Source organism: Leucoraja erinacea, chromosome 3, assembly GCF_028641065.1.
Source record: "Leucoraja erinacea ecotype New England chromosome 3, Leri_hhj_1, whole genome shotgun sequence".
NCBI classification, from domain to species: Eukaryota; Metazoa; Chordata; class Chondrichthyes; order Rajiformes; family Rajidae; genus Leucoraja; species Leucoraja erinaceus.
The window spans coordinates 52,996,063-53,014,628 of record NC_073379.1 but is presented as its reverse complement, the minus strand read 5'-3'; the positions used below and the strand labels follow the sequence as shown (position 1 = coordinate 53,014,628).

The 18,566-nt window shown below is 40.0% G+C and overlaps 1 protein-coding gene across 3 annotated transcripts in view; it reads left to right on the top strand.

Annotated features, from left to right (window-relative positions):
- Positions 1–18,566, top strand: part of LOC129695592 (poly [ADP-ribose] polymerase tankyrase-1) — a 92,173-nt gene that overhangs the window by 4,816 nt on the left and 68,791 nt on the right. For all 3 annotated transcript variants that reach the window (XM_055632682.1, XM_055632681.1, XM_055632683.1), the window contains exon 2: positions 17,520–17,744. In XM_055632682.1, the coding sequence (XP_055488657.1) occupies positions 17,520–17,744 (225 nt within the window). The remainder of the gene's footprint in view (positions 1–17,519; positions 17,745–18,566) is intronic.

Genomic DNA, 18,566 nt, shown 5'->3' with positions numbered 1-18,566 from the left:
GAAACCTCTGTTTGATACAATATTTTAAAAGAATACTATTTGGTATGTTGTCTCCTTTGCCCACTGCAGTAGCTTTTTCAGATTTTCATTTATCAGGATTGTTGGAACAACTGTTAAATCTTCCTATCTCAATTGTCGTTAAAATTCAGGATTGATCATAAGCGATTCAACTTTTTCTTCTTGGTTCAGCAGAGTGCAGTTTGAAGCTATTTTCTACGTTATTTCCTGTTGGGTTCCAGAAATTCAGGGGAATTGCAGTACACAATTTGATGAACTTCTTCAGTCCCTATTACTAATTGAACTAAAAGTGCTTAGATAGAGTGGAGCTGATATTATTTATATCAAGTAATTAATTGTACCTGTAATCACCTTGGACTTGGCATTGTGAGGAAAAAATTCAAACAAGCAAATAATATAGAAAACTGAAAACTATTGGTGTATACTCAAAAGTATTGCACCAGTTCTAGAGTTTTTACAATGAATTGTGTTTGGGCTGGATTGAATTGGTAGGGAACCAATCTATGAACAGGTCCCTTCGACCTATGAACAAAATGTAATAAATAGCGATGGGTAGATCAAAAGTGTTTTTTCCGCTATGAAATTTCAATAATACTAATTGATGTCTTGCATTCACACAACAGTTTAAAACAATCGGGACCATTATGAAGCATATGTGAGGTCACAATTGATCAAAATTTTGAGTATTTTGTTGGGATGGTTAACAAATTATTAGGGCAACTAGTCACGGGTTAATTGAATATATGGGTAAATAGTGCATTTTTTTGTGTGGGAAAGGAATTTAGGAATATGTACCTGTTTACCAAATAGTAGATGTCTGTGGCAAGGTTTAGGAAAGAGTTGCTAACAAGCTTTTTCTAGTTTTGCAGCATAATGTTACACTCTGTATTTGTTATGGATTGATGTGGGCGGTTCATCAAAGGGTAAGATGCAAGGTTCATGTAGTTTGAGTTATAATTAAAACAGTCATGTGCCACCTCAATATCCCTTGATTCATAATCTTAAAATATGACACAAATAATAGCTTTAAGAAATTGCCAAGCTTCATTCTGTAACTTATTTCTGGAATTAATTCTCATTTTGCCACAGCGTACATCTGAACCTATACTAGGTATGTTGCAAAACCTACCTGAATCGTCGTTGAGAAACTGCCCCAGGCCGTGTGTGCGATTTTGGCGCTGTTTAGAGGGGGCGGGTTTAAAACGCGATTTTTACTAGGCTGTTGCAATCGAAAATGTTCAGCCTAGTAAATCATTAACGAAAAATCGCTGAAAGACCCCGTCGCAAAAGGTATTATTAGTTTTTATGGCCTTGTATAATAGTTATAGTAGTTTAAAAATCACTCTCTAAACCTGCAACCTCTCGCAGCCCCAGGGCTTTATAAAGCAAACAATTAAAGGTATGTACCTTATTTTTACATTAAAAGGGGCTTCTTAAGAACCCTGTATACAAAGTTTTCTATAGCGAGTAGCTCATTTTGGGCTCTTTATATCCCGCAGTATTTTTCTGGGCATTTGAGGGCACAAATCCAGCGCAATGTGAACGTTCTAAACCAGCGCGTTCACAGGAACCCACTAGAAAGCCGATTTAAAATGGACTTTAATTTACAGCAATTGAACACTAAATTCCTTCCATTTGGCCTATAAATTAATGTAAATGAGATTTAAAAATCATGTTTTATTGTGAATTATTTATGAATATTATTTGGACACTTAGGCTATTTAAAAATGTTAATCATTTATTAAGAAATGGATAGATGTTTAGATCTAGTAATTGAAGTTTGAAATTAGCTACAACTGGGTAACTAACTAATTATATGCTTTAATTTCAGGTCATCCAAGTAAGATTATTTTATATTTGTTTCAGAATGGTTCAATCTATGATAACTGAAAATTTCATTCAGTTCTCTTAATTTTTAAGAAGGTTATGGGCTTTTGACTGTCCACGATCACAGCTTTTTTGTTATGTCCATAGAAAATCAATAGGGAACAAGATGCTAATTTCCGAGTATGAAAATGGCCATAACTTTTTTATTACTTGAGATATGAAAGTGAATTAGGTGTCAAATTAAACATTTTTATGCTTTATCTGATGGGATAAATTGCAGACTTGATTTTTTAAATCTCAAAATTTTGTAACATTGCTACCTATACCCATGATGTTTCTGTCTCCAGCTAGAAAGTAATGGTAATTTATTCTGTAATGTTGTAAACCTATCCTTTTTCAAGCAGTCTTACTGTTAATTACCATTGTAGTGAAAATTCTATTAAGTGTTAATATGATTTTTTTAAGTATCACCACCAATCAATATTTTGAGAAAGGATAATTTAATATTTGCTTCAGAAAAGGTATTTTAACTAATTGTTTCAGTCATTTTACTAATTTCTATTACGTTTGACACTATTGATTGAATTGGAGGTAATTGTCAAATCTGATGTGCTACATGCTGTGACTTACTGAAAGGAAGCTTTTACAGGTATATGCGGTTTGTAGATTGAAGACACGTTTTCATCGAAAATGCCTTTGCCTTCATTTTTATTGTGATTTAAATACTAAGTGTACATCTGCCAGCTGCTAAAGTCTGAGTGTGTGGTATGAAGCATGCTCAAATTCAGTAGGCAACCAAGGAGCCAAATCCTTAAAGTACTTTTAAAGCTAGCATATTAAATGGGGGAATTCAATTGCAGATTTCATTTACTTCATTTATTTCTGTCCTAAATACACTACTTTGATAAACTTAGATGAATCCTTGTCTGCGTTTCCATCTCCACAGATATCTGGATGATTGAATGATTCTTGATGCCTCCATGAAGGTTACTTATTTAAGACAAAACATATTAATACCAAAATTAGTTAAGAGTAAAATTTAATTTTGACTGCGCAGATCTGGTTTTATTCACCTTGGTATTTCTGAGGATTCAACTTTCCCAATAGTTTTGTTAAAGAATGTCATTTTGTACAAAAAATAATATTTTTGAACAATGAGTTTTGACCCTGCTTTAAAATAAAACGTCTATGGAAAATCAGGATTTTTTTAGCCAATCACTTCAAGGCCTTGTGCCTAAAACAAGGTAATGTTGTAATACTTGTGCCCAGGATTCCTTAGTCTGGAATTATACAACAGTTCTGTGATGGTCGAGACACAATGCTGGAGAAAGCCAGTGGGACAGGCAGCATCTCTTGAGAGAAGGAATGGGTGACATTTTGGGTCGAGACCTTCTTCAGACTAGTCAGGGGAAAGTAAAACGAGAGACATAGACAGTGAGGTGGCGAGATATGGAACAAATCAATTATACATGATATATACAAAAACGTAACCAGGGCTCTCGCTTAACGTTTTTTCCCTGTTGCCAGCCGGGCAACCTAGGTAGCTTTTTAGGTTGCCAAATAACAGTTTAGGTGGTCATTTAAGACGGCTTCCATGACACGTGCGATAATGTGCTCGGATGAAGTGCGTAGTTACCAGTCAGAATTATGGTCAATGAAGCATTCACATATTATTTCTGCTTCAAATAAAGTCACAAACTAAACATATTCACCAATCAAGACATGATATATACCACAATGACATGCAGCAAAATTACAATACAGTATCACATCTCCTTTTACACGTTGCAAAAAAATGCAATTTCTATTCTTTCTTTCCACTGCCAAACAAAATTCTGGTTGGATTAGTCAGCGTATGATCAACCTCGGTGAGACCAAGTGCAGGCTTGGCGATCGCTTCGCACAACACCTACACTCAGTTCGCAATAACCAACCTGATCTCCCGGTGGCTCAGTACTTCAACTCCTCCCATTCCGAATCCGACCTTTCTGTCCTGGGCCTCCTCCATGGCCAGAGTGAGGCCCATCGCAAATTGGAGGAACAGCACCTCATATTTTGCTTGGGTAGTTTACACCCCAGCGGTATGAACATTGACTTCTCCAATTTCAGGTAGTCCTTGCTTTCTCCCTCCTCCCTTCCCATTCCCAACTCTCCCACAGCCTACTGTCTCCGGATCTTTAATTCTTTTTCCTGCCCCCCCCCCCCGCCCCCGACATTAGTCTGAAGAAGGGTCACGACCCTAAACATCACCTATTCCTTCACTCCATAGATGCTGCCTCACCCGCTGATTTTCTCCAGCTTCGTCTACCAATGTGATCCCATCTGCTCCCCTGTCAGCATTCCACATAGACAGCTCCTTCCGTAACTCCCTGGTAATTTTGTCCTTTCCCACCCAAACCACACCCTCTCCTGGCACTTTCCCTTGCAACCGCAGGAAATGCTACACTTGTCGCTTTACTTCCCCCCTTGACTCCATTCAATGACCCAATCAGTCTTTCCAGGAGCGGCAGAGGTCCACGTGCACCTCCTCCAACCTCATCTGTTGCACCCGCTGCTCTAGGTGTCAGCTGCTCTACATCGGTGAGACCAAGCATAGGCTTGGCAATCGCTTTGCCCAATACCTCCGCTCGGTCCGCATTAACCAACCTAATCTCCCGGTGGCTTAGCACTTCAACTTCCCCTCCCATTCCGAATCAGACTTTTCTGTCCTGGGCCTCCTCCATGGCCAGAGTGAGGCCCACCGTAAATTGGAGGAGCAGCACCTCATATTTTGCTTGGGCAGTTTACACCCCAGCGGTGTGAAAATTGACCTCCAATTTCAGGTAGACCCTCCTCTTCCTTTCTTTTTCCCACCCCCTGCACCCTCACATCAGTGTGAAGTAGGATCTCGACCCAAAACGTCGCCTATTTCATTCGCTCCATAGATGCTGCCTTACGTCACTTACGTCACTAATTTGTAGGATAGAACTAGTGTGCGGGTAATCGGTGGTCGGCGTGGACTCAGTGGGCCGAAGGGCCTGTTTCCACGCTGTATCTTTAAATTAAACTAAAACACTAAAACCAGAGGAAATCTAAAGAAGGGTCGCTACCAAAAACGTCACCCAATTTCTTCTATCGAGAGATGCTGGCTGTTCCATGGAGTTCTGCTGCACAATTAAAGCATGGAATAGTCTTCACCTTACTGTAGGTACCCAACCAGAAGCAATTAATTTTTTTTTTTTTTAATTTATTATATATAGGAAGTAGTGTACATTACAGTGATATAAGCCAAAAATAACATAATACATTTCCTGTACCACTTTATATTTTAAACTTTAAAAAGAAGAAAAGTAAAGAGAGTTAGCTAGGATAGTGAGTGCGTGAAAGAGTGATCAAGAGAGACCCTTAGAAACGTAAAACTCGAAAAAGAGGTAAGGAGAAAGCCAAAGAAAAAGAAAGAGAGAAAAAGAAAGCTGAAGATATTTTACTTCCCCCTCACCAGGTCCTGAAACTATTTATTTTCAAAGTTATGTTGCACCCTATACTTGTAATAAGTCGATAAATGGAGACCAAATCTTTTGGAAATGGTCTGGTTTACCTGCAAGGAGGAGTCTCATATTTTCCTAGTGTAACATTTCGGACGTATTTGAAATCCATATATTTATCGTTGGTGTTGGGGCGTTTTTCCAGAATTTAAGTATGAGTTTTTTTCCCCGTTATTAAACCGTAATTAAGTAAGCTCTTTTGGAACGAAGTCAGCTCAAGGCTGACTTCCATTGTTCCAAAAATAATCAATTCTGCGTTCGGTTTGTTTTATTTTAAATAATTTTGTAAAAATTTCAAAGATTTAATTCCAAAATGTTTGGATTTTTATACAAAAAACAAAAGAATGTGCTATAGTTGCTTCTTGGGATAGACATTTATCACAGATGGGGGAGACATTTGGTAAAAGTTTAATTATTTTAGTTTTTGAGTAATATAGTCTATGTAAAGTTTTAAATTGGTTTTTAGGATATGTCTTGCATTGATTGAGCATTTATTTTATATATATATATATATATATATATATAAAAATAAACAGATAAAATGCAATAGGCTGTTATTTTTGATAGTTTGGTGGTGGAGTTTAAATTCTGTTTAAATTCCATTTCAAATATTTTTGGAGGACCAGGAAACCAAGCAGCAAGAGTTACTCCAGCTCCAGCGAGTGAGTCTGCGTTGGTTTTCAGCGGTCGCTGCGAGTGGCCAGTAATGGCAGCCAGATCTCCCACCATGCAAAGGGAGGGAGAAAGTGGCCGACAGTGGCCGACAGTTGCAGTGGCAGTGCGCACAACCACGGCCGATGATGTGCTGGTCAAAGATCCTTGCTATAGGATCTTTGGTGCTGGCCGTGGTTGTGCGTATGTGTAAGGGGACCGGCTGTGCCAGCGGAGGAGCGGGCGGAGACCCGAGACACGGACATTGAGCGGAGACTCGAGACACAGAGAGTGACAGAGAGAGAGAGAGAGAGAAAAGAGATAGAGAGGAGGCCTGCTCAGAATTAAACGAGAGGTGTCCCGGGTGCTTGCCAAGCCAGGCAAAAAGGCATGGCTTTTAGGTTGCCTCGCGGATCTGTGGGTTGCCATTGGCAACCGCTAATTTCGAGCCCTGAGTAACGATGATAAAGGAAACAGGCCATTGTTAGCTGTTTGCTATTTGAGAACGGGAAATTGGCGCGACTTGGGTGAAGAGGGGTTACTTGAAATTGGAGAAAACAATATTCATACCACTGGTTTAGAAACATAGAAACATAGAAATTAGGTGCAGGAGTAGGCCATTCGGCCCTTCGAGCCTGCACCGCCATTCAATATGATCATGGCTGATCATCCAACTCAGTATCCCGTACCTGCCTTCTCTCCATACCCCCTGATCCACTTAGCCACAAGGACCACAACTAACTCCATCTTAAATATAGCCAATGAACTGGCCTCAAATACCCTCTGTGGCAGAGAGTTCCAGAGATTGACCACTCTCTGTGTGAAAAAAGTTCTTCTCATCTTGGTTTTAAAGGATTTCCCCTTTATCCTTAAGCTGTGACCCCTTGTCCTGGACTTCCCTAACATCGGGAACAATCTTCCTGCATCTAGCCTGTCCAACCCCTTAAGAATTTTGTAAGTTTCTATAAGATCCCCTCTCAATCTTCTAAATTCTAGAGAGTATAAACCAAGTCTATCCAGTCTTTCTTCATAAGACAGTCCTGACATCCCAGGAATCAGTCTGGTGAACCGTCTCTGCACTCCCTCTATGGCAATAATGTCCTTCCTCAGATTTGGAGACCAAAACTGTACGCAATACTCCAGGTGTGGTCTCACCAAGACCCTGTACAACTGCAGTAGAACCTCTCTGCTCCTATACTCAAATCCTTTTGCAATGAAAGCTAACATACCATTCGCTTTCTTTACTGCCTGCTGCACCTGCATGCCTACCTTCAATGACTGGTGTACCATGACACCCAGGTCTCGCTGCATCTCCCCCTTTCCCAATCGGCCACCAAGCTGTTTGTAAGCTGCCCAAGCAAATATGAGATGCTGTTCCCCAATTTGCGATTAGCCTCACTCTATTTTCATACTTATTTTTGGCTGTCTAAGATGGCATTGATTATTGACATCTGGTAGATCAAACAGGCATTGAATGAGTTGAACCAATGTTCTCTAGGAATTGCAAAGTAAGTAATTTTGCAAATGTGGGCTTTGTGTTCTGTTTTATCCCAATGTCAATAATTAGCTTATTCAGAAATGGTCTCTGCTGGATGTAGGCAGCTACTTGTACTCAAAATGAAAAAGCCAACACAGTCAGCAGGGAATTATTTTGAACATTTTCGCGATTCATTGATCAGGAGATTCTAGCTACCTTCTCAAAATATCGTAACCGTTCTGCCTATTTGGAGCAGATTATAGTTCTACCCTGAATATTCTGTTATTTATCATTTCAGAATAATACAATAGACTGTTTTTGAATTGTTGGCAGGTAGATGTATCTGACTTCAAGAAATTACATTTGCCAATTATTGTTGCTTAAAAACTACTTTTTGCTCATGTTTTGTGAATGCAATAGTCTAGAATTGAATTATCTCATCAGAGACAAAGTTTTAATTGTTTTCTCTGGTGTCTTTTTTGTGGCTCTCCTTAAATGGAGCTGTTAAATTGAAACACCACCTAACCACATTCTCCTGAGATACTGCATAACCCACTGAGTTGCTCCAACACTTTGTCTTTTTTTTTCTGTTAATTGTACATCCTGGTTACCACATTGAAATCAGAAAATTAAACAGATATCCAGCAGCATATACATAATTCTTTATAACACTGCAATATTACTGTTCATTTATTCACCAAGTTACAATGGAGCTTTATTAGCCATGGTTTTGATAAAATAAACCTCTAAAACTGATATAAATGGAAAATATGCCAGAGGTTTAAGACAGCATGTTAAAATAAAACTTGATGTTGATTTTTTTCCCTCCTTTTTTTGCAATAAATTGCAGCTCATTGGATAGCCATGCATGGATCAACATCCTCTACTTGTACTTGCTTTTAATTTTGCTATTCTGGAAAGTATCCAAGGACAAATATTAACCCTACTATTACTATTTTGCCAGTTCTTATTTTAGTGAGACCTGAAATTGTCTATGAATCTGGGTGGGGGGAAATTGTGAAAGACAACAATACAAGTTGTGACTTCTATGTGTTACTGCTCATGTGTTTTAATCTTTCAACAATTATGTATTTGTTAATTTAAGCCTGACCTTTAACATTCTTTGTGCTGCTTAAAAAAAGAAACATTTTGTTTTTGACCACTAGCATGCATAAATGTAAGTAAAATTAATTATTCAGTATTCAATTATTATTTTTAATTGTAAATATTTTTGTAAATATGCAAGAAGGGTATGTATCCTGTATGAGTTTGCTCTTGGATGATCTCATTTAGCAATTCACAGAGCATCTGTATTCAAAGATGAACTGTGGAGTGGTTTTGGCATCTGCAATCTTTATTGAAAGGTGTAGGAAGGAACTGCAGATGCTGGTTTAAACGGAAGAAAGACATAAAGAGCTGGAGTAACTCCGCAGGACAGGCAGTATCTCTGGAGAGACGGAATGGGTGACGTTTCGGGTCGAGACCCTTCTTCAGACCAGTCTTGACCCGAAACGTCACCCATTCCTACTCTTTATAGAAAGGTTCCGTAGTTTTAATTTGTTGTAATTTTAGCCTTCTTGCTGAGTTGGGTCAAGTGCAATTATCTGGGGAAGCAGTGGTGCCATCAAGTGTGGCAGCCTCGCCAGCAGCTGTCCACCCTTTCACCCTTTTTGTTATTTTTAGTCTGTCAATAAGTATATTATTGAAGGTCTTTTAGTCTTTTTTATGTGGGGGGGGGTGGGCGGGAGGGAGAAGGGAAACCGTTTCCCAGTCATTTCCTGGTCGAGGATGCGTCTTTTCTCCGAGCTGCATCTTCGCACCCCCCTTGCGGCCCTCCATCTGGATTGGCATGGCCTTTTCTACCGAAGACCGGCCAGAACTTCAGCGGCGCAGCGCTGAATTGTCATCGCGGAGTGGGCGATGCCTTACCGGGGATCGCCGTGTTGGAGCTCCGGAATGTTGGGCCTGCCGACTTTAACATCGTTGAGCTGTGGTCTGCGGAGCTTCTAGCAGCGGGCGGCGCTGACTTTAACATCGCGGAGTCCTGGGATCCTTTGCCTGGGATCGTCAGTGTTGGAGCTCCGCCCAGCTCGGCCTGTGGACTTCGGAAGCCATGGTCTCCGGTAAGAAGTAGCAGACGCCGGTGCTCCTATCATCCCGGCGATAGGGCCTGAACATCGGGCCGCCGTAGCGGCGACTGCGGAGGGCTCATAGGCCCCGACCACGAGTGAACAAGAGGAAGATGACTGAACTTTATTGCCCTCCCTCACAGTGGGAAAAGTGGATTCCGCTGTGGGGATGTTCATGTTAAATTCTATAGTGTTGTGTTCATTTTATTTTATTTGTGTGGCTGTCTGGTAACTCAAATTTCACTGCACCAATTGGTGTATGTGACAATTAATGTAACTTGAACTTGAACTAATCACCATTGCAAGTACAATCTGTTGGCCAATGTGATCCAATCAATATGAAGCTGTTACTCCTTATTGTGCTTGTGTTCCTAACCGAGTTGGGGCAAATTGACAGTAGTTAGAGGGCAACTGTCAAATTAAGTGATATAAAAATGTTTAGACTTTGCATTCAAATTGAAGAGGTGACTACAAGACTAAAATAAGTTTGCATTGGCAGTTTGTTGCTTTGATGGTATATAATCAAACAAAAATGAATGCAAAAAATAAGAGTTAATGGAAGTAGTAGTGACCATTAACTTCCATTAGTTAATGAAGTTAACTAATTTTATTAGTTAATGAACTATGAAGTGATGAATTTTAAGGGGGAGAAATAGTAATGGGATAGAAGAATAATGGGAAGGACAATTAAAAAATATATATATATATATATTTTATCATAAAGCAATGTCAAAGTTTTGTATCAGACTTGTTGAAAGCAATAAGTCAGATCTGAAGTGATGTTGAGGGATGTAAAGAAGTTTAGGGTTGGGAACTCCAAAATTCTTAAGGTTGTGAGGCTAGTAATTGTTGGGGAAGTCCAGGACAAGGGGTACAGAAAGTTAGAACCGAAGATGAGGAACTTTTTTCACACAAGTAAGAACATTTTGCCAAAGGGTCAGTTCATTGTCTGGGAGGATGTGGCCCTGCAGCTCAATAAGAATGGCGGTGCAGGTGACTGAGAGGAATGTTTCTATGTTTCTGGTTAGGATACTATGTTAGGTTACAGGTTGTTTGAAGTGCACTTTTGTTTGTTTTGTTTTTGTTTTGTTTTTGATTTTTGTTTTGTCTCTTCTCTTATTGATTGATTGTGTTGTGATGTGTTTACCTTGTTTACCAGAGGGACTAAAGATGGAAATTAGCTACTGGCTACAATCTTGCATATTACATGTAAATGTTTATTAATATGCACTGTCCCCTAAATAAATAAATTACAAATTACATTCATGAGAAATTACCACGTCATGTCATTCATATCAGAACCAGTCAAACCACTCTTATTAACCAGTAAATGCTGACCATTTGCAACCAGTAAACCTGATGGTTAATTTTATTGATCCCTTTTAAGGTGGGCAGAATTGCAAATATTGCAGGTTAAATACCCTCCCACTAATCTCCAAGTATACACTGCACAAACTATAGTTGCAGTTAATCATGGATGTGTTTTTACTTTTCCCTTTTTTATTTATAAATGTCGAATCCACGGGCACTGAATATTTTTTGGCTTCTAGTTGAACATAAAAGATCCGAAGGCAGTATTCCAAGAGGAGCTGGGGGTCTTCTGTCCCGAACAATGTTTATTAATCTTTATTGTTGCCTTAGAACCTTGTAATGTACAAATTTACAGCAAATTTACAGTTTCCACATGACATGAAATGAGGACATGATTTTTAGTCCTGAGATTGTGAAATGTGTTTGTTTACTGGCTTAATCAAAATATATAATATGATAACCATTCTTGATGGCTAACTTGCAGTGCTAGTTGAAAACTTTTCATCCTTAGTTTAATAGATTTTGTTGTGCTTTACTTTAACTTGTTTACTAAAACATTTTGACCAATGAAAGATAATGGAAGCCAATGAGTGTAGAGGTGAGTGATCCAGATATGGAACCAATTTAAAGAATAACACTTTTAATGGTTTTGTTGGTAAACAGCTTTTCATTCAGCTGTATGAGTTGCATACATTGGGCTAGGTTGAACAAGGTGCAGATTGATGTATCATATAGTTACTCAGGGTATGCAAAGACCAAATTTGTTATTTGTCTCTTCTGCCACTGGATTGTGATGCTGTTAGCATGTTGGTGTTAGCTAGGAGAGAGGCTGTTGGGGAAATAACCTCAGTGGCTGCAGTAGGACAGGTCTAAGGAAGTGCCTAGAGGTCACCCTTTGTTTGATTTAGGATTTCCCAAATATTTGGGAATTGGAAGAAATCTGGAAGGGAAGGAAATGAAGGGATTTCCTTTTAATTCAGTCCTCAAATCTATTCTATATTGAAGTAGCTACATAAAGTTCTTGCAAGTCAATTTTTTTTAATGGTAATTTCTACCAAATTGTTCAGCTGGTCATGATCATAGTTAAAGCTGCCTCTTTCTGATGCTTCCCATCATTAATGACAAGCTTCAACAGTAGATTGTCTTGTCTTCACGCTAGCCTGCAGGTCATTCACTGTAAAGCTGGTGTTTGCAGCAGTTGTCTTTGTAAGATTCTAATTAGCTATTTTGGAAGTTCTTTAAAGTATACGTGGAAGAGCGCTAACCTATCAAAATATTTGTACAAAGAAATAAGTTACTGCTGCTGTTTTTTTTTGATTATGACATTTGTGGCCATTATATCATGAATCACCTGATAATGAATCCAAAGCATCTCGTCATTGACATGATACAAATTGACTGGCAATAAGCTAAAGCTTCTAAAAATATATATTATTTGTATGTTTTGATATTGCTAGTTAGCTTGAATTTTTGGAGGTTAAGTCCTTTGTGACCCAACTGAATCGGAAAATGATTTTACTCCTTGACCAATTTGGCAGAACCATATTGTCAGGGTCGGTTACCAAATCCAGCAGCTTCTTTAGGATTTAGACGTACAGTAGGGGTTGAGTTATTTGCCTGAGATTCAAATGTTACTGTGTTACTAAAAATAAATCTGTTTGTATAGGAAAACAACCAGCTGCTGTTGCTCAAGTATGTGGAAAATTATTTTTTTTTCCACCATCCTTCCTTCTTTCCCCCCCCCCCACCCTTCTTCTCTTTCCTCCACTCTTCTTCCCCTTCTCCACTCTCCACCCCCCTCCCCTCACATCTCCTTCTCCCCCTCTCCCTCCCTTCTCCACCCCCCCACTTTCCCCGACGCCCCCCACACTATCCCACACTCGCCAGGGACAATTTATACACACCTGTGCGCCTTTGGAGTGCGGGAGGTAACCCTAACCATAACTCTAGGTTGATAAGCTTGGTATTCAAGTATGAATTGTCCCTAGTATGTGTGGGATAGTGTGCGGGGGATCGCTGGTCGGTGCGGATTCGGTGGGCCGAAGGGCACTGTATCTCTGAACTAAATGTGACACGGGCCCCAGGGGTTGGACTCGAACCCCCAATGTTCTGCATGGGAACTAAACTGTTGGCCACGAGTTGTCCCAGAGGCAGGTCTCTCTTCCAATGGTCTCTCCAAACCCCCAGAGGCAGCGGGCTTTTCAACTGGGTACTGGCGATGTTGTCAATGTACCAGTGTCACCCACCTGCTCTGTCCACCGAGTCTAAATCCCCACCACCCATTTTGGAAGGGGATATGGGGGGGGGGGGGGGGGGGGGGGGGGAAGAGTGGAGCGGGAAGGAGGAAATGGGGGGGGGGGGGGAGAAGCATAGGAGGGGAGTGGAGAAGGAGGGGTGGGGGTAGGTGGAGGGGAGAGTGGAGTTCAGTCTACACTCACTGAATCCATCCCTGTGAAAAGTTAGAGACGGTGATTGGATCTGGATGTGGACCAATACAAAATAAAACTGAGCGATTCAGACATCTTTTTATTTGCACAATTGATTTTATTGTATTAATTTTAATATATTAATTTTAAAATCCATGCATTGAAGGAAGAATATTTTACAACCCATTTGTGGTCTCTAACCCCAACCCCAACCCTAACCGGGCGTCACCCGCAGGACAGCATACGTCTGCATGCGTGCGTCATTACATGTGTCACAACCCGACCACGACGCAACAACCCCTTTTCAGGCTTTCAGCTGAAAATGTCGCCCAAGTGGGACAGGCCCTTAAACTAACTAACTGTCTGGTTTAAATCGAAGGAAGACACAAAATGCTGGAGTGACTAGTGGTTAACAATGGTATGAACATTGACCTCTAACTTCAAGTAGCCCTTGGTTTCCCTCTCTCCATCCCCTCCCCCTTCCCAGTTCTCCCACAAGTCTTACTGTCTCCGACTGCATTCTATCTCTGTCCCAACCACCCCCCTGACATCAGTCTAAGGAAGGGTCTGGACCCGAAACGTCACCCTTTCCTTCTCTCCAGAGATGCTGTCTCTGCCTCTGCTCTTTCTGTCTCTGCCTCTGCTCTTTCTGTCTCTGCCTCTGCTCTTTCTGTCTCTGCCTCTGTCAAGTCAAGTCAAGTCAAGTTTATTTGTCACATACACATACGAGATGTGCAGTGAAATGAAAGTGGCAATGCTCGCGGAACAACAAAACAACCAAACAAATTATAAACACAATCATAACACACATATTATTTTACGTAATAAATAATAGAAGGAAAAACGTTCTGTACAGTTAGTCCCTGGTGAGAAATGCGTTTACAGTCCGAATTGCCTCTGGGAAGAAACTCCTTCTCAGCCTCTCCGTTCTCACTGCATGGCTGCTCTTTCTGTCTCTGCCTCTGCTCTTTCTGTCTCTGCCTCTGCTCTTTCTGTCTCTGCCTCTGCTCTTTCTGTCTCTGCCTCTGCTCTGTCTGTCTCAGCCTCTGCCCCTGCCTCTGTTCTTTCTGTCTGTCTCTGTCTCTGCTCTTTCTGCCTCTGCTCTTTCTGTCTGTCTCTGTCTCTGCTCTTTCTGTCTCTGCCTCTGCTCTTTCTGTCTCTGCCTCTGCTCTTTCTGTCTCTGCCTCTGCTCTTTCTGTCTCTGCTCTTTCTCTCTCTGTCTCTGCTCTTTCTCTCTCTGTCTCTGCTCTTTCTCTCTCTGTCTCTGCTATTTCTGTCTCTGCCCCTGCCCCTGCCTCGGTCTCTGCTCTTTCTGTCTCTCTCTTTCTCTGTGTCTCTCTCTCGCTTACCAGTCCTCCCCCACTTTTTCATCAGAAACCCATCCCAAAATTTGGGCATTGAAGCTACCTCTAATGCTCCAGTGTAGTGCCAAGTAACAGCCATGTTGCTGAAAGGGTTGTTATGATACAGCATGGTGTTCCTGAAGTCCCACACTAGAAGAGCTACCCAACATCTGCACTCTCCTTGACCTCGTCCTTGCGATACCGGCACCGTCAGCTGAGGCTGAGTGAGGCTTCAGCCGGCTGAAGCAGCTGAAGACCACCATAAGAAGTTCCGTCCAGGACGACCAGGTGATGGACCAGCTCCTCATCATGCTGCACGCCTGTAACATCAAGGACTTTGATCCCCGGCCAGCCATCAGCTTGTAGCATGCAGGAGGGATGAGAGCAATGAGGCCTGACACGGAAGAAGACCCAGCTGCAGCATCTGCCTCAGGACCTCACCCTGACAGTGACAAGTCTGATGAGGACTCGAATGACAATTAAATTGATTTTTAGATTTGAACAGCTCTGGATTTACTTTTCTTAGTGGGCACAGAGTAAAAAGAGGTACTATGTACATTCAAAAGTATGGTGTAGGTCTGGTCAGGTAATAATAATAATACAGTAACAAGTATGATACAAGAAAAAGAAAATCAAAGTACACTTCCATTCTCTTTATTTCTTTTAAATTACAAAATCCTAGAGCAGAAGGGATATATTATGCATCTATTTTTCCCCCTCTTGATGTTGTTACTGTGTCTACCTTCAAAGGTGTCAAACAGATCGATTCAGATGATTGAAAATTCAAGAGGAAAAGACTCATGTTATGGCCATTTCATGATAATTGTTGGTCCTTCACAGAAAACATGCTTGCATCAATCTGTAGTGTGCATGGTTAAGCATATATGTTACCATGGTCCAGGATTTATTGGCACAGGTTGATCATACGCTGTATAATCCAACCACATTTTTGTTTGGAAGCGGAAAGAAACAATAGAAATTGCATTCATTATAACGTGTAAAAAGAGTTGAGATACTGTATTATAATTTTGCTGCACGTCATTGTGGTATATATCATGTCTTGATTGGAGAATATGTTTAATTTGACTTTATTTGAAGCAGAAATAATATGTGAATGCTTCATTGAGCATAAATCCGACTGATAACTATGCACTTAAAAGCAGCCTAGGTTGCCCGGCTGGTATCGGAGAAAAAAAAGTTAAGTGAGTGACTGCATATATTGTGCAGCAGAGCCTTATTCCAATTTTAAAAAATGCAATCATTTTCTTGGATCTGGGTATCATTGGGATATCCTGCATTTGTTGCCTATTCTCATTGCTTTCATGAATCATTACTGTCCTTCTGGAACAGATTCTCCAATGTTAACATTGAATTGTTGTATCACAAAAGATCCTCCTTTGACCATAGATTATCTTATGGTATAACCTAGAATGATTCCTAACAATTGGAATTAAGCATCTTAAATTAGTATATTTTTTTCATTCGCAAGATTATGTATTATGCAAGCCTAGAGGAACATAATGTCTATTTGAAGTTTAAAGCAAAGGTCCCAAAAGCTTTAAAATAAATGTAAGATTTGAAAATCTGCAAGAAAATAAAATCCCTGAAGGTTCCCAATCCAAAGCTGCGTAACTCAAGGGCTTTGATTTATAAACCTTAACAAATGGTACTTACATTTTTTTTTAAATGCTGCCGATGGCACCTAAGGGTTGCAAATGTAAAACCAGAGACCAAAAATCGGAGGATGAATAGCTTTTATTTGTAGCAAGTGCCCAGGATCTAGAGTGCACTGCTAGGGGTAATAGCATAGATAGTTGCAATTGTAGATTTACAGGGCTGTGTGGAGAAAGTGGTGGAGTGTGACGAGCAGTTTTTCTTTTACTGACCATTGATTAATTTTATAATCACTTGTTGCACAATCCCTAACAATCGCTTTGGATACTACCTGCAGTTGACCTTGTAGGACTAGATATTACAATCCCTACTATAATTGACTCCTTCTTAATAACATGAGTGGGGATAGGGGTAAAGACTTAATTGGGGTCATCAGGTATTTCTGCAGTGTATAGACACATCCTATCTGCTCAATTTTGCACAAATGCCTCAAAACACATTGGCCGGTGGTTCATTCTACAGCAAGATAATGGTCCCAAACATACTGCTAAAGCACCAAAGGAGTTTTTCAAAGCTTAAAAAATGGTAAATTCTTGAGTGGCCAAGTCAATCACCCGATCGGAACCCAATTGGGCATGCCTTTTATACGCCAAACATTATGGTGCCCTGAAATGGGCTGACTATGTATAAACACTGCTGTAATTTCTACATGGTGAAACCAAAATGTATAAAAATGGCCTTTATTAAAATCTGACAATGTGTACTTTGGCCACATGTAATTTTCTATTACAAATCTCAAATTGTGTGCAGAGGCAAATAACTAAAGGTCTGTGTCCCAAACATTATGGAGGGCACTGTATATACTGAATTCCTAGTTTCATAATTTTGTGTAGCTGCCCTTGGAAAAAGAATACCATTTTGGTAAGAAGACCCAAAAATATTAATGCTAACATTATTCTGAAACCCCTAAATAATACAGTATATTTTTTCCTGTTTATTTATGTTTACTCAAGGGCTTGATCTTTTCAAAAATGTTAAGGTGATTAGTTTGATAAATATCAGTTTGAATATTATGGAGTAAGTTAATCCACTGCTAAATTCTGAAAAAAAAATACCCTGAGCAATTTTTGTGTGAAACTGAAATATTTGATTATATGATAATGGTTTACGGTTGATTAAGATTGATTTTCTTGTTGCAGGATTTGGAAGAAAGGATGTTGTAGAACACCTCTTACAAAATGGTGCAAATGTTCATGCACGTGATGATGGCGGACTGATCCCACTCCATAACGCCTGCTCATTTGGTCATGCAGAAGTTGTCGGTTTGCTGCTGTGTCATGGAGCAGATTCAAATGCTCGAGACAATTGGAATTATACTCCTTTGCACGAGGCAGCAATCAAAGGAAAGATTGATGTCTGCATTGGTAAGTAATTATGTTTGCAAAATTATTGATAATGTGAAGTGATTTGACACAAAAATGGATAACGTTATAATGGTTCGGGTCTGGCAATGGCAAGAAAGTGTTATTTAATAGACATTCCAGAAATGAGAAAGGAAAATAAGCTATCTAATTTTTTGTCAGTGCAAAATATCCACTTGTCATTTTCAAAAAGAGCAGAAGCTAGGCCAAAATCTTTAAGGGTGGTAGCGTTGTTCAACTGGTAGTGCTGCTGTCTCACAGAGCCAGAGATCCGGGTTCAACCCTAACCTCGGGATGTTTTTCTTTCCATGTTTGCCATCATCTCTCCCACCTCGTTCACCCAAGAATACAAGGGAAAGTTTTATCTGAATAATAATTACAACCATGGCTTTTAAAAACAAGTAAACTGGCACTTTAAATGGGTACTTCTGCATATTGTTGGCTGAAGTTCAACAAAGCAAACATTTAATTTGATGCAGCTGCCTTCTCTAATGAAAAAGGGATTTAAAGCACCAAATAAAAAGTCTGAACGGTTCTGAATCAAAACGTGTCCTATTCATGTTCTCCAGAGATGCTTCCTGACCCTTTGTTAATCCACCACTTTGTATATTTTTCTGTAAGCCAGCATCTGCAGTTCCTCACCTTATCTTATATACTTAAAACTCTGATCTTGGATGTGTGTGTGTGTAATCACATCTTCTCAAAAAAATCGACACTCTAATGGTAAAATATTTACATATTCCGGTAGAGATTGATCCCGTGGACTCCGAAATTGTCTTATTTGAAAAATTCATGCTTTATTTTTCAATTATGTTCAAAATGTTC